Consider the following 23092-nt stretch of genomic DNA (forward strand, 5'->3'; position numbering starts at 1 on the left):
TTTTCAAAAAATCAAAAAATAACATGTGATTGCTTTTGGTTTTTCTTTTTTAATAAAAAAAAATAATCTCTAAGCTGCTATTTTTAGCTGTCACCATTTACACTTCCTCAATACGCCGCTTTTTTTTGGGACTCACTGAACATGCCTCTGCTTCTCTGTCTTGCAAGGCACTGCCAGAATCAAACTCACAGCCAGCATCAGCTGCCTCCAAAAACAAGACATCATCAGCATCATCTCTGCTCTCAGAGAAGGTCTTCTGGAAAAGGTCAAAGATTGTCTTCTGCTTTGGATCTGTCTGAGGAAACAGAACAGAACAGGATCTGCATCCACAGTCATGTAAAACACAGTGAGCAAAATCAGAGGACACTCCCCTTACACAGTGCACATGTGTGCATAGATCATACCTCAGATGATACACACGCACATGTATCTCATACATTATACACTCAAAGACATATATATATGACATGGATGCTAACAGGTCTCCTTGCAAGTAGCAGGCTTGGAACTTCTCTGGAGAGTCCAAGCCAAGGCATGGATCCTGGGAGGAGCTGAACAATCTGGTCTGTGGCATTAAAGGCAGAACAGTGTAAGGTCACCTGTGCCAATCTAGATGTACACAGGCCAAAGCCCATTCAGCCTCTCCCAGGGACCACCAATATTCTTTCAGGTCAATTACCTTAGGATAGTAATTAGTTGACTCAGCTGTTTCAGAGAAATTGGTTTCTGAAAGACCAGCTTCACCCAGCACTTTGATCTTCTCCTGAATCATTGGCCTAGGAGTGATAAACAGATATTACTGAAAGGAAAAAATCAAGGACACTGCTTCATTTACTATGTGTAGATTAAAAAAACGATACAGCTGGGAATAAAGATGGCTTTTCTACCAAACTTTTTTGGTTCCTTAACCTGTCCTGCTGTTGGTTATCATCACTGTATGCTGTTTTAAGATATCAATCAATTAAATTAGTAACAATTAGAGGATTTTGGGCTATAAACATTTGGAGAACACATACATCCAATAGAGAAACTAGTTGACTGAGGCAACACCAATGGTGCATTTCAAGGATAACTCCCAGTGTACAGCAGGAGGAAGAATCCATCACTGGCCCAAGAGGCTGAGAGGTCCTGGCCACACCTGCACACTGGACACTAAAAGATGCCAAGGCCACAGCACAATTAATGCATTTACCAAACAGCCTTGTCCTCTTGTTCTTTTTCTTGTCTTTAAAAAGATGCCACTGTCCTTTCGAGAGCCATATTTCTTCCCCATTATGCACTAATGACTGCACAGACAGCATTTCACAAATAAAGGCACAATTACTGTCATTAACTTTCCGTGAAATTTGGGTGATGCATCAGTTTCCAGATCCTTGCATTGTAGGGTTATAATTACTTGCCATCATGATATTCTGGGAACTGCACAAGTTCACTTAGTTCATTCATTCCTTTAAACAAGGTAATAAAGATGTAATTTTGGATTTAAATGAAGCAGCTGGTGGATAATTTCTTGTCATCATTTGCAGGTCAGCTCTCTTGCAGCACTAAAGATTCCTCAGATCCTGCCCACCCCCAGATGTCAGATTCCCCAGCCCTAAGGACCAATGTCCACTGCTAACTCTCACTGAAGCCAAAAAGCCTCATATCATAACGATCCAGAGGTGGGTCAATAGCTTTTAAATCTATTTGAAGGGCTCACCGAAGAGGAAGAGGAAGGCAACAGTGCAGTCCTCCTCCACAGCTCCCTGTCCAAGCACACAGCAGCCAGACTGCTTCTCAGAACTGATCTACAATACACTGAACCATCTCCCATGTCTGCTGACTTCATTTCAGTCTCAGCACTTTACAGGACCTTCCCTAGCACAGGAACATTCTGGGCTGGTATCTAAGACAATTCTTCCTTCTTACACAGAGACTGTGAAGGTTTTAGATGCATCAACTCTCCCAGAATTTTTCTTGAGAGCCCTTTCTTTGTCAGGTAACTACTTTTATTCCTCCTGCTTGTCAGCCACTCAGTCATGTCCACTGCAGCCAGGCCATGTCACCAGCTTGCAGCAGCCCTGGCAGGCATTGATCCTCCCCTCACAGGCCATGGAAATCAGCACTAGCATTAACCCCTCACACCACACATGTAACAAACAGTGGAAACACCTGTCAGGAGAACCAAAGTGTCTTTCTCACTTCTTACCATAAGTAGTCATCTGCTGTGCCTTTAGCCACCAGGTAGTGAACATTAACAGAGCTGGTCTGTCCAATTCGGTGTGCCCGATCTTCTGCTTGGATCAAAATCTTAACATAAAAACATGACAAAAAATGAAAACTGCAACGTCTGAGAAACAGTGTAAGCATCAGAGAACAGAGGATCTCATTTCTTCTGCTTAGCAACTCTTTCTTATCTGGAGCCTGTTAAGACCTGTATTCTCAAACAGAGTAAGCCAAGAAGTAATCTGGTACACCAGGTTCCCAGAAAGCACTGAACAGTTTTCCCAGGTAGAGGGTCAGCACTGATGATGGACCCTTTCAGGTGTTGGCTGGGCAAACCATTAAGAGCTCTGTCAAATAAAGACAGAAGCATGTTTCCCTTTTGTGCCACCTTCCCCTGCCAGCAAGCTGTGTAAACCAGCCTCATGGGTTCCAGCCCAGGCACCTGTGGTTGCAGAGCCAGCAGATATCAGAAAGAGACAAACCCTAGACAAAGTTGCCTGCCCATTATATCTCTTAATCAGCAACATTTCTGCTCTCCAGGGAACATCCCACCCCTGTCCCCTTCAGCACACTCACCCCTGGGTTCCAGAAGAGCTCTGCAAACACCACCAGATCTGCAGCAGACAATGTCAGGCCCATGTTTGCAGCAGTGAGGGAAAGGACAGCCACAGCCTGCTTCTCTGAGAGCTGGAACTTCTGGCACAGAGCCTGCCGCTCAGCTGAGGATGTGGAGCCGTCGATGCGAATGTGCTCGACGTGCTGTGAAAAGGCAGAAGATGCTGTTTCGAGACCTGGTGTCCCCTTTCTTGTATACTCCTTCCATGTTTTAGTGGATCTCATGTCCAGTGATGCCACTGAGCAAAGTCACCAGTGCCACTGTGGCTTATAGTCTGGAATGTTATCTTAAATCATTCTTCACACTGCCCCAGCGTGACCCAGCATGCTTTAGGAGCATCAAAGGAAATCTCACATGAAAAGTTAGACAAACAAGAGAAGTCAAGAGAAATGATTGGCAGGTCTATCAACTCTCCCTACAGTATCTTACGTCAAAAATGTAAGAGCACCACAGAGGTAAAGGCAGGCAGAGATGGTGGGCTTGGGTAGTCTCATTCTCCCTCTGAGGAAAGCCTGGAGAACAACGGCCACACAGGGTAACACAAGAATTCACAAGCTCCAGGGCAGACAGTGGAATTAAAGAACATTAAATACATAAAAGCCATTCAGCTAATACAAAATGCATGCTGTGAGGCATTCACCCTGACAGCTCAGCTCCCTCGGTGAAGGGCACACTCAGAAGCACAGCAAGTAGAAATCATCTCTGTCACTAACTGTCCTGAACTATCTGACCAGCCATAAATCCAGGGGGCTGTTCACCAGCTTTGAAGCTGGAACAGTGATAAAGTTAAGACAAATCAGTCACTTACTTTCTTCTTCAGCTCTGCAACTACTGCATCCAGCATTATCTTGTGATGAGCAAACACCAGGAATTTGTTATTCCCACTTTCCAGTAACTCCAGGATGTACTCTCTACATGAAAAAGGAAAAACACCAAAACACTATAAAATTACATGCTGAGAGAATACAGACTTTGCTCACAACAAATTTTGAAGATATCGCCCCATCTATTCACAAACACCAGGAAACAGGCTAGCATAAAAAGCTGCAGTAAAGTGCAAGCAGCAAGTCAAGTCTTCTACAGATTAAAATACAGAAAGGAAAATTCCCTCAGTTTTTCCTCACCACAGGCAGACAGCTGCCTACATTATACTTGGGTGTCAAAGAAAATCAGTTTATTATATCCTACTTGGAACATGACATCCCAGGCCAATCGACTGAAGATCATCTGTACTTAATTACAATCTCACTCATCCATCTGTATTTCTAACTTCTGCGCAATCACAATACACTAAAGTAATCTGTATGCAGTTTCACTTCCTAGGTTTACTTCACAACAGGGATTGTTTTTATATCAGAAGAAAACACCTCTAAACACACTGATCAGAAGTGTGTTTCTTGCAAGGGTTCCCACTGACAATTTACTCCAGCTTAAATATCTAAATTTGTCAGCTATTTATAGGAGTTATCCACACGTATATAGGTTAATGGCCAATGAGAGGCAACAAGGCTTCTTTTAAGTGACTTAAATGAAAACATCTAGCTTTTCCCATAGACTAGCAGCACAGCTACAGAACCTATTTCTATGTAGTAATTTGTATTACAATCAGGTTAACTGGAGCCTGAAGAAAACCTAGAAGCCCATACAGATGATGTAATTTTTTCTTTGGAACAGCAAAGTTGTTGAGAAGATGAGGAATGCCAAGACCTTTGCTAAAGTCAACACATCTAGGTCAGCTGCAACTGTCACAAAAGACCAAGAAGGATTTCCAGCACTATATTAAGATGGCAGACAACTTTGCAAGGTTCATAATATTCAGATCCCCATTACATGACACTATTATTTTAACAAAGAAATCTGGGAGAGAAGCAGGACTGCTGTATTTTAAAACAAATATCAAAGCAAACATTCAGAGTAGTAAGCAGATGCCAACCACCACATCACAATTATTTTATATCTCATTCCCACATTCTATTTAACAAGTGACAAGTCATTTCAGTGGAAGCAATGGAAGATAAGTCATTAAGGCTAAGACATGGGAAGTGCTGATGATCACAGGACAGTATCATTAGTTACATGCAGCTTGTAGTAACTGATATTTTAAATGCTACTAAGCCCTAGGAAGAAATGGACCACTTCCTACTAGAGAGTCAAATAAACAACACTTTATGGTTTTATATGCAGTTCACACTTTTAACCGAAATAAAAACATGAAAGGCTTGTAACTGTTCACTAACAAAAGGAAGAAACTCTTCTACAGAAACGAATGCTGGGACTATGAAGTGTAGTTCTGTTCCAAGCAAGCAAATTTTGCAGCAAGGTCTGTGACTGTGAAATCACACAATGCACATCAGTTGGTCCTTACATTCAGAGAGCTGTGGAAAGTAAATAATTTTCATATTAATACCATATTACTTACTAGAAAGTTATGCTATGACCTAAAGCAACTCCTTTGCAGTCCCAGCAAAAAGGCTAAGGGCACAGAAAGAAATTACTTCTAGGGAAGAGAGAGTTAAAAGCACACCTGTGGTACAAAAATTATACTACTGAGGTCCCTCATGAGCCCTGTGGAAGAGCCAAGAACTTCAGTAGGAGCTGTGAGATTCCTAAAGCACACTACAACCAAAGCTAAGCCCATCTCATAAGTTTTTTGGTGCAGGATTCCTGCTGCAGCAGAACTTCAGCATTTGTTTTCTCAAATTCTGTTCATGCTTTTAAGTTTCATTATTTCCCTGCTCCTTAAAGTGAAAAAGGGTCCAGATCAGGGAATTTGATCCAAGTCCCAAACACAAAGTCATTTTAAATGGTTCAAATAACAGTTTAGATTTGTATCTGGAATGAAATTAGAGGACATATTCAGCCAAAGAACCCCAAGAGAAGAAAATGTTTAGCACATTGTAATTACAATCAAGTTTTTCTAGGCTGACTTGAGGCTATGCTTCATGTCCCTGCACTGTTATCTCTCAGGCACTGTCTCCCTGTTCTCAGCAGAAAAGCACATTTTACTGGGCAAGAATGAGGCAGTGACACGGAGCTTACACGACTGAGCGGATTTTAGCTTCTGCTGTTCTGCTGAAGTAGACAAGAAGAGCTTCCTTCTCCTGTTGTTTCTGTAGAAGGAAGAGATAAACAAATTTGAGTTTCAAAAATGTCTTTTCTCCTTGCTTACAGATATGGTATTTCTGCAGCTGCCAATAAACACTTTGCTAGGAAAAAATCAGCCTAAAAAAGCAATAGAGGCCTGGGGGGAGTCTCCTACTCGCCATTAGGTACAGCAGATACTCACACAGCCCTGACACCTCCCTCCCTACCTCCCACTCAACTCCCACCAGCTGGATGACAAGTGTATCACAAATGCAGTTGTAGTTGAGAAAGCGTGTCCCAACTAAAATGGCAAGGAAAAACCCCTTAAGTTCTTACAGAACTGTATTAGCAGCCTAGGAGCCTGCAACATGCATTTTCCACCCATACAAGGAAAACAAACAAGAAAAGCAAAAATAAACCCTTTGCATTTTTGGCTACTGCTTTGTTCACAACACAAATAAGTCTGTTTTTGTAGGCTGAACGAGATTACAAGGCTAGACAGGAGAGTAAGTAGCAAGGCAGGAGATATGAAAGACAATTAGAAATTACTAACAAGAGAGAAAAAAAGAGAGGAAATGGTATTTCACACAAAGGGACAAAGTAGACCACTTAGATCAAAAGCAAATCAAGCTGAGCTAGTTTTGACTGTGCTGTACACTCATTTAAAACCATGCCTTTGCATAAGGTGTGGCTCTGACCTTTGGAACTCAGGGTACTGCTTTTTCATGAAAAAGTTTTTTAAAATAAAAGTACCTGAAATAGCCATGGCTCACTGCAAAAACAAGTTTCTGACTTACACTTTCATATCCTTTGGCCATCTTCTTTGCTTCAGCTGCCAGGGCAGCTTTGGTCTTTGCACTAATGCCTTCAGGAGCCACCACAACCATTTTGCGTTGCTTTGCTGGAAGCTGGGAAAGCACATCTGACTTCAGACGTCGGATCATGATGGACTCTTCCAACAAAATTTTCAGTTCAGTTAAATTGGATGATCCAGAGTAGTCCCAGCCCCATGGCATCTGGGAAAGATCAAAGCAGTTATCAGTGTCAAACCTGTAAGAGATTGCTCTGCATACAATCCAAAAGCAGAATAAATTTCCAGGGAAATCTGGACAAGGCAAGAACTTGATGGTCCAGCAGGAGATTTGACAAAAATGGCAATAAGGTAGAAGCATACAAACTAATCCACTCAACATGAAAAGGTTACTTACAAGCTGCCCTTCTTCCTATCTACAAGAGCCCAGGGAGGTGCAGGGAAGAAGACTATGGAGAAAGGTGGCAGGAATCCCTTCTCCAGCCACGTGTCCTGATATTCACTCTCACACAGCAAGGTGTTGCTGCTCTCCACTTGCAGCTTTGAGAAGGCCAAAAGAATTCACTGCAGTTCTCTGCAGGCACATTTATCTCAGCTTTAAGCAGACACACAAAAATATTCTCTACCAGCATGAGGACAAACATCCTTAACCCAGATGCCTTCACAGAGCTGTTACACTTGTCTGACATGCTAGGTCAGAACTGCCTGTTCTCCACTGTGACCTGACTCCTGCTCTGCTTCCTGGCATACTCTGTTTCTGCCATTACTGTGTCTGGCTCAGACTCAAGCAAACCAGAAATAAACTGGGGCCCAAAAGACATTACTCTAAACATTGTCTCTTCAAAGCATCATCACTTCAAAGCTCCTCTGAACAAGCCATTCATTTAGTCCTCCTTGAATCACTCCCCTCTGAAGCTGGCCTATCCTCCAAGATCCTGTGTGCAGGCAATATACACCTGTTCAATTAATCTCAGCTCATCTCTTCTCCTACCAGCAACCCCACAGCCTATCTTTTTTTCTCTGAGAAAGAACAACTGTGCCATCAAAATTGGTACAGTCCCCGAAAGAAGCATCTTTCAAACAACTGTCTTTCAGAGAAGAGACCAATACAGTTTTAATGCTGAAGCGAGGGGAAAAAAAGAAACCTTTCTGCTGCAATTTCACAAACAAATATGGGGAATACAGCTACAGGAATACCAAAGACCAAGATGGGGAGAGAAGTGACATCTTTCTCATAGCTCTAGTTCTAAATAATATTGGCAATGTCCAAAAATACAACCTCTGGTCTTGGAATAACAATCCAAAGTAAGCCACTACATATACCCTCCTGAAATGCATATAATGGAGATGGGAGGAGCCTCAGCGCCTCGATCAGCTACATTGATAAAATAGACTTAACCTTAAATATCCATATTGATTTTGTCTTCCCCAAGAGAAAACTGCTACAACACATAAATAAATGGAAGTAAAAGAGAAAGATTCACTGCATCCTCCATCCTCTCCTAGAATGCATGAGACAAAAAAATAAATCATACTAGCCATAAGGTTAGTCATGCCACTGACTACTGACTGTATTAAGGGGTGGTGCTTGGATGAACAGGGATGAGAACATGCTGTGGGACAGGAAGAGGAGGAATCAAAAAGCTTATAGGCAAGTAAGACCTCTCTGGTATCCAAAAGTGAACATTCCTACTTCAGGCTGAGATAAAACAATCTGCAATCCTATTGCCATATTGTACTGATGTGAACCATTAACTGACTTCAGATTCTGGTACTTATGGCCATCATTAAACTCATCTGATTTAATCTATTCCTACATAATTATGGCACCATCTGATTAGCTACAGTTGGTTCATTAAAGCAGGAAACAATTCAAACCCTTAATACATAGCTAGTTTGAATTCTATAGAATTAAAACTTTGGCTCTGACAAGAGCCCAGTGGTGTAGGGCTAGAGTTAATAAGCCCACCTGGATCTCAGCCAACCCCTCAAAAAACCAACATGGGTATTACTGCTCTGCTTCCCTGAAAGTAAGAGTGCAACACAGATGCATCCCTCAGGTGCATGGAAAGCTAGCTCAAGTCTGCCTGGGTTTGTTAGCTTTAGGCATTCTGCATGAAAGCTGACATTGCTGAGCCATAGTCTTTATGCTCCCTTTCTCAGGCTCCATGGGCCCAGCAGAGCAGATGGACAGAACCAAGAAGGACCCCCCTGGTGCTGTGCCCAGCCTCCAAAGCCCACTGCCCCCACTGCTCAGTGCACTGGAAGGTGAGTAGGAAGGACCAACATGATTAGGCTGCTCAGCAAGGCTGCTGTGGGGCCTGGATATCCCTTGGGCTACCTCTTTCCACTTAAAAGCTCATGTTTTCCCACATTCCACTTCCATAACAAGCAACTATACATATGCTTTGTGTCCACACAGCCAAACTGATTTCAGAAGAGCAGCATCCTTATAAGGCAAAGCACAAGGCACACACAGAGCCCAGACACCATCTACTGTCATGTTAAAAAGCACACACAGGCAGAGTCCCCACAGCATGTTTAAGTTATGTTGCTTATGGTGCTGGAATGATCTGCAAACAAGGAAACATTCTAGCTCTGTGCTGCACCTAGCTAGTTATAAAGAGATAATTACTTTTGGAATTTATAGAACTTACTTTAGTACATCCTATTGTGGAAAAGAAAAGAGAGAAAAAAGAAGGACATTTATTTTGCCAAAATACACATCTGGCTTTGATCCATAATATTCCATAACACATGCTTCCAACTGTGATTTTCTTACCAAAGTGTTACAGCATCTTACATGAGTCAGTAAACTTATTACAGTGTTAGCAGAAGCTGCCAAACTCTTACAAATTCAGAGCATGTGCTCAGATAGAAATTACTTAATATTTGCCAACATCAGCCAATTTGAAAAATGAATTCACAGCATGTATTTTGGGAAACAGTCTTGGGACATCTTGTAAACAACGGGTGACATTTCACTTGCTGCATTTTTAAAAGTACAGATGCTGGGAGGTTGAATTAATACTTATAAACTTCTATAACTTTTGTAATCAGATCTGCCAGATATTTGCAATTTTCTGTCATAAAATCTTGAAACAGAAACCAGTCAGACTTTAGTTTTAAATTGAATGGATCAGGTTTGTCAATTTTTCTTTAATTTATAGTGCAATCGGATTTATTATTAATACCAAAACATTTTTACATAACACCCTTCATCCTTACACATCTTCAAAAGCCTTGCAAAGCCTCTCTGCTTCTGTGCAATTCTACCTCCACTCATAATGCTGCCAATTTTAGGACAGAAAGCAGAATTTATTTGAGTATTGACAGCAGAAGTACCACAAGAGTTCTTCAGAGAGGATGCAACTCCTAACACAGTCTCAGGTTAGAGCTACAGCAACAAATGTGAGGGATACTCTACAGTCATGAAGGAACCAACTACAACCACTTTTTAAATTTTTTCATTGCCAAGTGGATCTGTGGCAACCCATATTCAGCAGTCCCATCTTCTTCTCTAATACCATCTACATCTCTTCATTTCCAGCAGCCCCACTTCTCCAAACATCCAAATTCCTCCTAGGTTCATGCTATCATTTACTGACATTAACTGTAACAAAATGAGCCAGGTGAGCATGGAGAAGACCAACAATGTTTAACTATCTAGGAGAGGCAGGTCAAACATAGAATTAAAATTGTACTAGAAATCCTGACAAGGTTTTGAAGGGAAGCTGATATAGACTGTGACCTCCATGCTGACTTTCACTGAAGGACACACTATTATAACCTGGATCCTGTAAAACAATTTTATTTCTTTTATCCAAGGTCCATCTGCCTCATAATTGAAATGACAGCTACTTGTGCAGAACCTTACCCTTAACAGACTTATCAAACTCCAAACTTACTTAGACTCACATGCTGCAAATCAGCTTTCCTTTTTACTGCAGAAAACCAAGAAGATTAACATGTATTTCTTCATTTCCCTCTAGGAACCATTCTGAAAGGAATGGTCAGAAAGCAATCTTTCAGTTTTAAAGATAATGAAGCTTACCAGAAAATGTGGCCTCTCCCTCCATATGATTCCTACTCTGGATGGAGACCAGGACTGATGCTCTGTGATTCTGCATGCTAATGGCCTTTCTCTAATCAATGCCACCAGCACATGACTACCAAAGCCAATTAAGTGCTCCTCTCACTTGCACACTTGGACATACACAGAACAGCACTACCCTGGCTATGAAAGCAAGTGGGCATTCAGATCTAGGAAAAAGGGGATTCAATAATTTGATATGAGACTGCAGTAAGAATCTTGGTGGAAACTTGGTATATGTTAACTACCCCAAACACAAAAGAAAACAAACACAAAAGCCCTACAAATAGCTGTAACTATTTTTGTGGCATACACTGATGATGTTCAGCTCTTCAGTAAATATTTTTGAACACTGAAATGGTCATCTGGTGTTTCCAACCACTTTGCTGAACATTCTGAATTAGAGCTGTAGGGAGATTTGAGTCCCTCTTTTGTGTCTATGCAACCAGCACAGAAGATCCTAGAGCCTCTGTGTACAAGCTGCAGCAGCAACAACTCTTCTCTTAGCAGTGTGTGTTCCAACACACCAACAGACCTAGGGATGGCAAATCCAAGTACAGGTGAGTTGCCCATACCTTGGCATCAAGGCAGACATTTGCTATCATGGCTGCAAATGCTGGCTTTGTGCAAAGCCAAATTCTTCCAGTGGTTGGACTCAGTAACTCTGTGGAAACAACTGCTGAGCAGCTGGCAGAGGAGTTATTTTCAAAATATGCTGAGGATTGCATCCATTTTCTAAATTAGAAGAGGGTGGAATACAAAGATATAGTCTGTAAGTCTTCCATTTTTTACTTACCTGGAGGTATAAAATCCAAAATCCCAAGCAACGAAGTCCTTTATCAAACAGTGACTAAGACTAGGAAGTAGGTTTTTCTTTTTGCTCTTTTAAATTTTTTTAAAATCAATTAGCCCAAATCTACAGCTGCTTAAAGGCCCCCTTAGTTACTCTGCCCCTTTTAAAAACTTGCGGGGCAAGATCTGATAAGAATAGGCTCTTTTCACCAGTTATAGCCACATTTGCTTGGGGATTTTTTTACCCATTTTTATTTCCTTGGCTTTCAGGGCAAGAAACCCTACTGCCTTCTCAGTAGTCTTCATCTTCACAGGCCCACCACTGCAGCATCTACACTTCCTCAGCTTACGAACTTTCAAAATGTTATTCTGCAGAGAAACTTTCTCAAGAAAAGATGTAATATCGTGCAGAAAGAAGGAGGAAGAAAAAGCCTCCCCATTTTGCCACAAGCCAGTGCTGTGTGCAGAGTGCCACTTGGCCCTTTCCCAGGGCAGTACCTTCCTGGCGTCGCAGTAGCGCAGCCCGAAGGAGTGGAACAGCGGGAAGAAGCTGGGCTGCACGGCGGCGATCTGCGTGTACAGCTCCGCGGGCCGCGACATGGCCGGCGTTCCCGAGAGCAGGATCACTCTCTTGGCAGCCTGGGAAAACCAAGCAGGGCATCGTCACCATACAGCTCACAACACAGCAGAACTTAGGAAGTCACCACAGTCCTGAAAGAAAATCCCAGACACCCCATTCAAGTATCCTAAATGGAAGAGTGCTTCACCTATCGCTGCCTAAAGACATTCAAGCCCAGTACTTCAAACTTCCAGGGACACAGAGTTTCTTAATACCCATCCACATGCTCTAAGAGAAGGGTACATCCATTTTTACTACAGTACTTTCTGAATCACCATTTACCCACTAGCCACATCTTATGCCTGGCTCAGCTTCTCATTTGGCATCAGCTCACCCAGGAAAATGACACACTCTCGCAGGTACATCCCCACCTCCAAAATAAATTCTCTCATAATAAACCTGCCACAGCAAGCCACAAACAGACTGTCTTACTCACAAAAGCAGAAGAGATACAAAGAAGAATGATTTTTTTTCTCACTTTGTTCATTTTTTTAAAATTATACTAGCAAGGAGAAAAAAATGAAGCTGTCTGATGCAGGGCCAGAAGATCTGACAGCCAATGGTGAGTGTAGGCACATCTGGATGGATGCTAGAACTTGAGAGAATAAATACAAATCATGTAAGAAGATTGTAAAATGTGTTGTAGAGGAGACAGGAAGAGGACAGAAAGCCTGCATCCAAAGTAGGTGCTCCCAAGAAGAAGGAGCAAAAATTACACTATAGACATTAAAGTTTCCAAGATACACTTCTACCTTCATACCACCACTATTACCTAATTCTATTATTAGATAAAAGCTATGAATTTCTACTGCTGTAAATTCACATATTGTAGTTAAATTACACGTGCCTTGCAATTTCCTACATGGTTTAATGCAGGTTCATTAAAATAACAAAGAGATTGTTGAGTGACATCTGTACCAACAGCTCATTCACATTTAAATGAAAAAGAAAATTAAATTCTTTTATCATTTCACTGAGATCAACAAGTCATCCAGATCTATTCAGCTGTTTCATCCACTTACCAACCAAATCTGGTGGAAAAAAGAGTTCCGGAAATTAATTCAAGACTCTATCAGCTATTTATATATAGGTTGTGATCAAGGTGGGACTTGCCTTCTCCAATAATCCCTACTAAAACAGATCAGAGGGAAATGTGATCACCACCAGGATCAGACAATTCCCATGAACATTTAAAAAAGCAGAATAGTTACTGAACTAAGTAAGAGGAGAGGTCAAACCTTTGAGCATGTCAGAAGGTGAGAGTTTGCATGAGACAGAGGTGGTGATGCTACTCAAAAGAGGAAGGAGTCACAGAGACCAGAGATACCATATCCCATGAGGAAACTGATCAAGCAGAAATTAGTTCCTTTTTAAAAGTTAAGGTAACACTAGAGGACAACTGAACAGAACCTAGACAATATCTGACACCTAGCAGAAACCTTTGAGGAAGAAATCTGCTAAAAAGCAAGACAAGCAAGTCCCACAAGTGCAAGAAACCTCCAAATTAAACTTGTTCCTCATGGAACAACAGAAGGTAACTGCCAGAATAAGGGAAACATGAAGGCAAAGGAAAAGGAAACATGGGATGACAGACATCTCATGTAAGAAAACTCTGGATCAAGCTAAAGCAAGAACACATTCAAAGCAGACCATGGACATAATAAATGCAACATAAACCCAACAGTGTTGAAAGAATTTTTGCCATTCTCAAGGCTCTTGCTTCTCAGAGGGTGTTCCCTGGGAGCTGCACAAGAAAAGGTTGGAACACTAATTCCCCAGTAGTTAAAACAATTATTGAGGCTCCTTCCCCAGTCCCTAAATAGGTGTCAAAAGAGAGGATGATGAAGTTACAGGTTATTTGAATTCTAAACTTGTCCAGCTGCTGTTTTGCTGTGTGTAACTTATTTCTGAACAGACAGGGTATTCAACTACTCCAAGCTCTTACCAAGAGCTGTGACATGTCTTCTAATTAACCATTTAAAGCAAACTGAAAAGTAAAAAAAAAAAAAAAAAAAATAAAAACAACAACAAAACCAACCACCCAAACATACCCCAAAAGACACTAACTCTACAAGAGCTGTGAAGAACTTCAGAAATTAATTCCAGAAAATTTTATGGAACATAGGTGGTCTAACTCATTATCCCAGAGGTCCCTTTCAGTGTTAAAACCTGTGACAGATGGAGCTCAAGAAAGAACAGAAGGAAAAGAAAAACCCTAGGATGACAAATTTCCAAGTGTTGAAGGCTGACTTAAATTCTGGATGAAAGAAATGGCTTTGATTCTCATTTCTTTTTCTAGTGGCAACTCATTTTGAATAGATGCCAGTAAAGATTTGCTCCTGCAGAGAAGTCTCTACTGATCACTGCTTAATTCTTGTTTCCTGCTGAACCTTCTGTGCTGCCAAGAGTGAGCACGTAGCCTCTTTCTTCAAAGGTCTGTAACAATAATATGGAACAATGCCACAGAAAATAAGATTGCAGGGGCCAGAAAGGACTTTCTAGCAAAATCAGATCCTGTAATCAATTGATACATATTTCCACACAGATGAACTAACATTAGCTGCTCAGTTGCATTTAGGCATGAAGTTCACAGAACTGATGGAGACCTGGTCTGAAGTTCTCATTTACTAAGTAGCCTAAGACAAATGTAGCTTTGTAGCATTACAAAATACACCAGCAAGAATTAATTCCACAGCTGTGAAAACATTTACAAAAGTCACTTCTGAAAGTCAAAGAATAATTTATGAAATTATGGCACTTACTCTAGAGGTCAAGACCCAGCAACCAACGATTGAAAGGGGAGTAGGCGAGGCAGAGGGGTTATGTGACAGACAAATAATTGAACACACAAAGAGCCTCATTAACATACAGTGACTGTCTCTGTGTTAAATGGATTTCCCAGCAGGAGCTCTGCCATATGCTATCAGACTGACATACTTTTTTAAATAAGTGTGGCTAGTTCTGGCTGTACACTTACTCGTGTCCCCAGTTTTTGCTTACTGTGTGATTTTAAACTGCTTATCTTAAGAACAGCTTATCCTGCAAAATGAAAAATCTGAGAAGGACCATAATAAAATAATCACCTGATGAAATAGAAGATGTGGTAAAGGGGAAGAGTAGCAGCTGCTTTCATGAGTTTGTTTCTCTATTTGGGCAAGAGATCGGGCTCCGCATTTCTTAAGATGAAATTATTCCAAAAAAATATAAATACTTTTCCCTATTGTTAACTGACATCTAGACAGACAATGTGTGTCAAACAGCAGTGATAAGCTATGACTGAAGCAAATTAAACTGCCTTCCTATTCCAAGAAGGAAAAAAAAATTTAGAAGGTAAGAGCAGATCTGAAGATGAAGTCCTGAGGGCCCACAGCTTCTTCAGTTTCAAGATGAACCTCCTTCACTCAGCAGGTGACAATAAGGAAAGGTTTACTTATCTAATCCATACAGATTTGTAGCACCTAAAGACAGCTGCTGTTTATTTCCCAACAGAAATAGAAATTTTTGTGTTCCCTCCTCACCTTCTACCTCAGCATGGACCTGTTTCTCTGCACTATTTTTAAGGTGCTCTATGGCAGCAAGCATAAAAGGTTTAGATTCCAGCCACACAGTGTATTTGGACTCCCATAACAAAACCAAAGACCTTTAACCCTGCAAACATCAGAATGTGTATCAGACTATTAAATGGAACAGCAGCTCAATGGGAAGAGTGAAATTAGTAATATTATCCATGTGTTGGAGAGCAGTACTCATAGAGACCACAAAGAGTATAAGAACATTTAATGCCACTGGAATTTTTGATTAGACAGTACCTTTTATTTATCAGTTTCCAGTGCAGTTCTTCACTACTTACTGTAATGCTTCAAAAAAACTCATCAATTTTCCACTGGGACCTTCCCTAGTTTCCATGCTTTGCAGTTCCATGCAATTGCAGAAGAATAAAGACCATGCAGCACCTTGGCTAGTCAAAATAAGTAGAATCCTTTCCACTCTGGTCCCCAAGAGATCCTACTACAGATCAGTGAAAAACTTTTGTTTTGTTTGTTTCTTCTCCATCCACATCCCTGAGGCTTTGCTGGTTTAAGGATATTGGTAGTATGTATACTGCCTCTCCTATGTTTGTCTCTGAGCCAGTCTAATCTTAGAAGAAAAAAACCAAAATGCTTTCAAGAAGTGTAACACTATTGACACTTTCTGCCTCTGAGGGATGCGGATCCAGGGCACAGGGAAAAGCCAGTATTGTCAGTTCGCCTAGGAGAACTTAGTCCCAAACACGAGACTACAGAAAACAGCAAGATGACAAGTAGGTCCTATTACCAATTGACACAGCTTTGAGTTAGGGGGAAGGACATGCCAGGCCTAACGAGGCCTTTTGGTGACTCAACTACAGCCCAACAGTATGAAGCTATTCTCACTTTGATGTGCATGGAAACAAGACACAAAGATCACTTTGAACACAGCAACCTCTAGCCCCTGAGTACGTGAGAGCTGCTGCAGCTGGGGACAAATTTCAGGCAGCTGCTGGCACAGACCTGCTGGTGTGAAAGCTGGCTGACTTTGAAAGCAGCATTTCTGCCACATGACCAAACATCAAAGGACTGTTTTCCACTACAGCTTTCAATCCATTTTTCTCCATAATTCTGCTGGGATGCATACACACTGTGTGCAAACTCTACCACCTCCTTTTACTTAGGCAGACAGAGCAAGTCTGCACACCCACAAGTTTGCACATCCACTGGAACATGAAGGGAGTAAGATATATGGCCTGAACATCTTGCTGCTGCTATTTCACTCTATCTTACTGTTCCTCTCAAAGTTCTGTCCACTAACAGTAAATTTGGCATGTCTATATATTTACTCTAAACTAATGACAACCTGGGGTAAGCCATGAGGCAGTGAGCACAGCCACTGCATACATCCAGCCATTACAAAATTTCTTCCTCTGTCTCAAGCAAAACTTTTCTCAATCTCTGTCAGGGTAGCAGCTAAGCATGTCAGAAAAGATACTGAGTGCTGCACACACAAAATTTGCAGCTTTTGTTAATATTAAAAAGATGTCTAAAAATCCCCAATGGGCAAACTTAGGTGACATGTTTAATACATGGCTTTGGTTGACAATTCCATACCACACTTGCTCTGCAATATATACAAGAGAGCAGGAAAAGATTAACTATGACTGACTGGCTAAAAACACCATTTTGAAAACCTGTCAATATCAGACATAAAAACTAAAATAAGGCTTTAAATGCTGTAACAATGAGCTAAAGATTTGAGAGGTGGAGATTCAGTTTGGCTATCTAACAAGACAAATTAGAAACTAATATCCAAGGTATGTCATCTTTATTATCAATGTACCAATTTAATGCAATTATTGTGCAGTTCTCTATAAACATTTGCAACAACTTATGTATTTCATTTATTATTCAAATGGAGAAGTCGAAAGTGCAGATTCTATCAAGATAAAAAAATTAATTAAGTATGGATAGAACTGACAAACATTTCTGTCTCCAAAACGTTTTAACTTAGATCTGTCCAGTGTCCTTATGGACTCATAAATCTTTGCAGCATGTAAGGGCCAAGGATCACATTTCTTAAGTACGTTTCTTTTTTTTTTTGTCCCTAAAAGTCAGCTCAAGCTTTTATGCTTTAGGACATTGAGATCCTCATAGGAAATACCAGCACCTATGGCAATTTCAGCTAGTTTAAAGTGGTATTATGCTAACAGTTAGAAGTGGCAATGTTCAGAAGGTAGACAAACAAAGCCTACATTAGCTCCAGGGCCTCTGGTTACACCACTGGCACAGCTGCACGCTGTAACCTTAAGGTAGGGACTGGGGTACTAGGAGCAGTTTACCTCTTGAAGACTTGCTTACAGTTACACCTTTTTCTGTTCTCTTCTAAGAGCCCTACTGCTGCTCTGACCTTTTTAACATAAAGAAGGCAAGAATAAGAATATTATCCTCAACAGCATGCCTAGCCACACCTTTTATTCAGTAATTTTGAGGTATCATGTAAAAGAATGAAAATACTCCCATTTCTATCCCACTGGCTACTTACTATAGGTATCACATAGTATCGTTGCTAGATTCAGTATTTAAGTGATGAAAGCTCCTGATGTTTTGGGAGTTCTTTCAAATATAAAAATATTGGCGTGATGTCTTGTGCCAGGAGTGACCACAGCATCACTCACCAGGAGCTGAAGACACACCTGCTAAAGGGGATGGTTTTAGACCAAAATGCCTATGTTGGAAAGCAAGGAGAGAAAAATGGCTATTATAGCAAGTACTTCAGAAATTTTACTCAGCAACCAGGCAAACAGAATTTACCTGAACATCTAACACAAAATATCTGGTACTGTATGCTCATTGCAGGTGAGATAATGCACCATGTTTCATATGAATATGAAACTCTTAATGCTTTCAGAAGACTGAAATACAGTTTCAGAAGCATCAGCTCTCAATTCTTTAAGACCAGTGATGTGACAGCATAAAACTGTAAATTCTCAGGAAGTGCATACAGGCAATTAACCTCTGCTTAACAGCTACCATCTTTCACTCTCGTATCTTGCAGCCTGAAAATAATTTTGACAAGCTGATCCTTACAAAGCTTCAAGTAGCAAAGGATGAGGCTGTTTTTTGAGCATTTTGCTCAAATGAGGGCGAATTTGTTATTTCCCACGATTTTCAGTCATACACCCTAATTACTGTATTTCAAACTGCTCACAGAATTGGACCTCCCACTTGAGCTTCCAAGCATTAAAAGCCTGCAGTGATTTGAAAACCAAGAGAAGACACGAGTCAGGCCTTCAAGGAGAACAACCAAGTTATTCAAGGACAACCATCTTCAGCAAGCCATTAAGAATCTTGTATATCAAAGGTAGTTGCTGTAAAGCCATCACAGATCAAATCTGCTCTTTATACAGTGCTGGTTGATTGCTGAAGAGGAACTGCATCTACCTTCTTCCAATATACAGACTCTGCAGTGTCTAGAAACTACCCCTAACTATAATCTGTATCGGTTAGAGGCTACCAGGGTGAGTTTGAGTCTTTGATCCCAGGACAACAGGCAAACATCAGAATTTACATTTCTCCTGGTATCTTAGAATTGACTACTGCGTCCCTTCTGTGGGCCACTTGTGCCACTAACCTCACATTCTGCCATTTCCCAGTAGCTCTGTACATGTAACCAGCAGGAATGCTCCTACGCCCCAGCCACACAAGTACACTGGCAGCCTGCAGTAACAGTCAAGAACCCTAAAACCAGGGAAGGGCCCTAGGCAATGCCATTCTGACATACAGCAGCAATCTGTGTGCCAAGAAGTAACTGATAATGATTATTTTCATTTAACAAGCTATTTTGACACCACGATATTCTGTCTACTCTCCCTGAATGCATCCAGTAAGTTCTGACATTCCCTTCTCCCTGTCATCCCAGAACTCATCAGTGCCAGAACCACAATTATATCGAACTTTTGAAGTTGTTTTGTTAGGTTCTACCATCTAATATTTGTATGGAAACAAGTGGTAAAGCCAAATTTCAGTCTTGGATCTACACTATGACCTGGATTTCCCCTTACACACCAAAAGAATTCAGCTGCTGGTTCCTAAACCTGGTAAATGGAGCTACACTGCCCTGGGAGCCCGAGGTTAGCAATCAGAGCTTTGGCACCCAGCATACACACCTTGAGTAGAGGCATGGCAGCTCGGCAGCGTGCAGTTTTTGTGTTCTTCAGGAAATGAGATTCATCCTGAAACAAAACAAGCATGAAAGCAAAGTGAGCTCAGATCCATAGTCAAAATGCAGGTCACAGAACAAATTCCCAATATTCTCAGCTATCTAGCATTACAGGCCTTTCATTCAGGATATTTCAGGCATTGGAATAGTCACATCAAATTCTAAACAAAAAGACAGGATGCAGAGTAGCAGGCTTCCTGCACTCAAACCTGCAGCTGCAATCAAATGGAACAAAATCAAACCTTGCAGGCATGAATCATAAATGAACACCAAAAAAAAGTGAGCAGAGGGGGCTGGAGAAGAAGGAGAAACAGGAATATTATTTCCATAACTGATACTCATTTGCCCCTATGTATCTTTTAAATGCAGCAAACATAGGAGACCTATACAGTGCCAGTTCCCTTAATAAGGGGTTAATGCAAATGATAAGGAAAAAAGAAATCTAATTAAGATCCAACTGTTCTGCTGATAGGGCTCACCAGGTGGGTAATAGTCTCCTACTTCAGACATCACCCTCAAATGGGCTTCACTTCTACTGCTATAGTAAGGCAAAATTTAAGGCACAAAAAGCAGTTGGCACCCTCCAAGGGTATATTCTCATCTTTCCATGTGTGTAGAAACAAGCATGCAAAGACAATGTAATGGCTTAGCCTCTCAGGCACAGCCTTCTCCCTCCCAAATAACAAATAAGCTACATTAATTTTTCCAGCCACCAAAAGAAGATGGAAGAAAAAGCAGGAAAGCTCAGCATGCAGAAGGACTACCCTCATCTGTAAAAACCTACCAAGGGTCCAAATTTGAACCTATAAACACACAGAGAGAACTTCTGCCAGTTCAGGGCTGGTTAAAAGTTCCAAGGCCTTGAGCCTATAAAAATAAAAATCTGCATTTCCACCTTGACAGAATGTTTAGTCAGTGTGTGTAGGAGACAAAATATAAAAATGAAAAAGATTAGTTCCCCCATGAGTAGCTTGGTCTCCAAAGAACTCCATCTATTACCACATTCCCATCTGATGCTGAGAAACAGAAAGATTAATATATACCAATTGTCATGATCTTTGGGCAGGTGTGTGTGTGCTGAAAACCAGACTGAGAACATCAAATACTGATAGTAAGCTACATATACACTTTTGCTCTCTATTGATCCAAGCTGGATTTGAAACACTAGATGTTTTGAATTTTTAGTAACTGAAATCCAGAAAAATGCCATTTACTGTGGCTCTATAAAAAGATAAAAACTGGAATTTGAAGTAATTTACAAAAGAAATTATACAAATGATCAAAGAAGGCTTAATGCAGATTGTCAGTGGAACACAAGCTAAGGGAGATTTTTTTGATGCTTTACCCACATACTTGATGTTGAAAGGTTATCTGGTTTACTGGATAAACACTAACACTACCCTGAAGTCCAAGACTTAAGAAGATACAATTCCATGACTACTGTATTGACACACCACATTAAACACTTTTCTCTCCAGCAGGGGACATGACCAAGCACAATGAAATCAGAGAGGCACCATAACCAGTAAAAGTGAAAACACAGCCTTAGGAATCACAAAGGAATTAAACTCTACTAGTTATTTCAAAAGGCTTCAGAGAAACCTCATGCTTGTACTCATGAAGACAGCTGTGATCACAGCCACAATTACAAGATACTTTCGGTCCTAAATAAGGCCCACTTCACACTTCTTTGCTGTACAAAGGCTACCCCATTTGCAGCATACAATTAACTTGAAGATTTTAATGTACCACTTACAACAATAACTACTTGGAATGTGCTCTTAAGTTGCTTGTCCATCCTGCTGAGGAGATCAAAACTGATGATGTTGATCAAGCTTCCTGTTAGGTTGTCTTTCCCACTCACTATGACATTGGTGCTTCCTGGACTCAAGGATGGAAGCCATCTGTGGAATGCCTGGAGGAAGAGGAAAGAAATTCATTGCATTCTGGTGCTTATCTTCTTTGTCAAGATCCCAAAGCACTATGCAGAACATCCTCATGAATATTTAGAACATGGACCCACCCCATCCACCATTAGACGTCACTTTGGAGCACAGTAAGGGTAAGCAGCCCTCCCATGGCAACCTCCCTGGTACTGGGAACATCAAGAACAGAACTCAGGCTACAAGGCAGCATCTACTTTATATAGCAAGGAAAGCTCAAACCCTGTTCCTTCTTACTGGAAAAAAAACCCCAAAAACAAACAAACAAAAGAAAAACAACCAACCCCAGTAATACGCCAAAAAACCAAACAAAAATCTGATCTTTAGTGGAAATGTGCATAACTTCTTGAGAAAGGTACCTGCTATGCTCAGAGGCAGAGAATACTGTGACCACTGCTTACAGGGAAATTTAATTTTCCCACTCAACAGGAAACCTACAGTTGTGAAACACAGACTTCTAAGCAGTAAACATCTGACTATAGCAATGTTTACTCCACGGTGAGGGTGGAGATGAACATCATCATCCAGATGAACAAAACCCTTCCACTACCACCTCTTCTTAAAAAGTCCACCAAAAAAACCCCAAAACCAAAAAAACGAAAACCAAAATGAAAAGATCAAGTTGACAACACACCAGCTGCTCTATGACAGCAGCTGAAATTCATGTGGTAATTGTCATTCAATCAACCTCTTGAAATGCTCCACACACCAGAGCAAGATATCCTCCCCCAAACCCATCTGTTAGCCAGACCACCCACCATTTCCCTTGTAATTCTGTCCCCAGTGACACCAAGCTCTCAGCAACATTTGAGATCTGCTGATGTTGCTCTGCAGAAAACTGTCTGGGCCCATCAGGATCTGGTCCCTACAGAAATGTAACCAAATGGTGATGAGAAATGGCATCTCTGTCTCCAGGAGCTTTGCCTGTTGAAATCCCCCAACCACAATCATTCCTCTCCACTGTTCAGCAATCTCATGCAGCAGCAGGAGCAGTTAAAAGTGAGCTTCTCACATTTCTCAGTATGTGAGAAAGTAACAATGAACTATCCTTCTCCACTCACTGAAAGCACCACCAAATGAGCAAATGTGCAGGCAAGGTTAGATACTACCCAAAAAAGTATGTGCTTGACACCACATCAGAATTTAAGACAAAGGTGGCAGCAAAAGGAAAGTACCTGGAAACTCCTACTGTACAGCC

The 23092-nt window shown here is 41.1% G+C and overlaps 1 protein-coding gene across 4 annotated transcripts in view; it reads right to left on the reverse strand.

The window, feature by feature from the left end:
• The window catches only part of SMARCAL1 (SWI/SNF related, matrix associated, actin dependent regulator of chromatin, subfamily a like 1), a 35364-nt gene continuing 12272 nt past the window's right edge, over window positions 1-23092 (reverse strand). For all 4 annotated transcript variants that reach the window (XM_030952815.1, XM_030952812.1, XM_030952814.1 and 1 more), the window contains exons 8-17: window positions 21708-21866; window positions 19899-19964; window positions 12100-12240; window positions 6703-6921; window positions 5861-5931; window positions 3630-3732; window positions 2782-2964; window positions 2189-2289; window positions 680-776; window positions 1-295 (exon numbers count right to left, since the gene is read on the reverse strand). In XM_030952815.1, the coding sequence (XP_030808675.1) occupies window positions 98-295; window positions 680-776; window positions 2189-2289; window positions 2782-2964; window positions 3630-3732; window positions 5861-5931; window positions 6703-6921; window positions 12100-12240; window positions 19899-19964; window positions 21708-21866 (1338 nt within the window). In that variant the 3' untranslated portion in view covers window positions 1-97. The remainder of the gene's footprint in view (window positions 296-679; window positions 777-2188; window positions 2290-2781; window positions 2965-3629; window positions 3733-5860; window positions 5932-6702; window positions 6922-12099; window positions 12241-19898; window positions 19965-21707; window positions 21867-23092) is intronic.

Source organism: Camarhynchus parvulus, chromosome 7 (assembly GCF_901933205.1).
Source record: "Camarhynchus parvulus chromosome 7, STF_HiC, whole genome shotgun sequence".
NCBI lineage: Eukaryota > Metazoa > Chordata > Aves > Passeriformes > Thraupidae > Camarhynchus > Camarhynchus parvulus.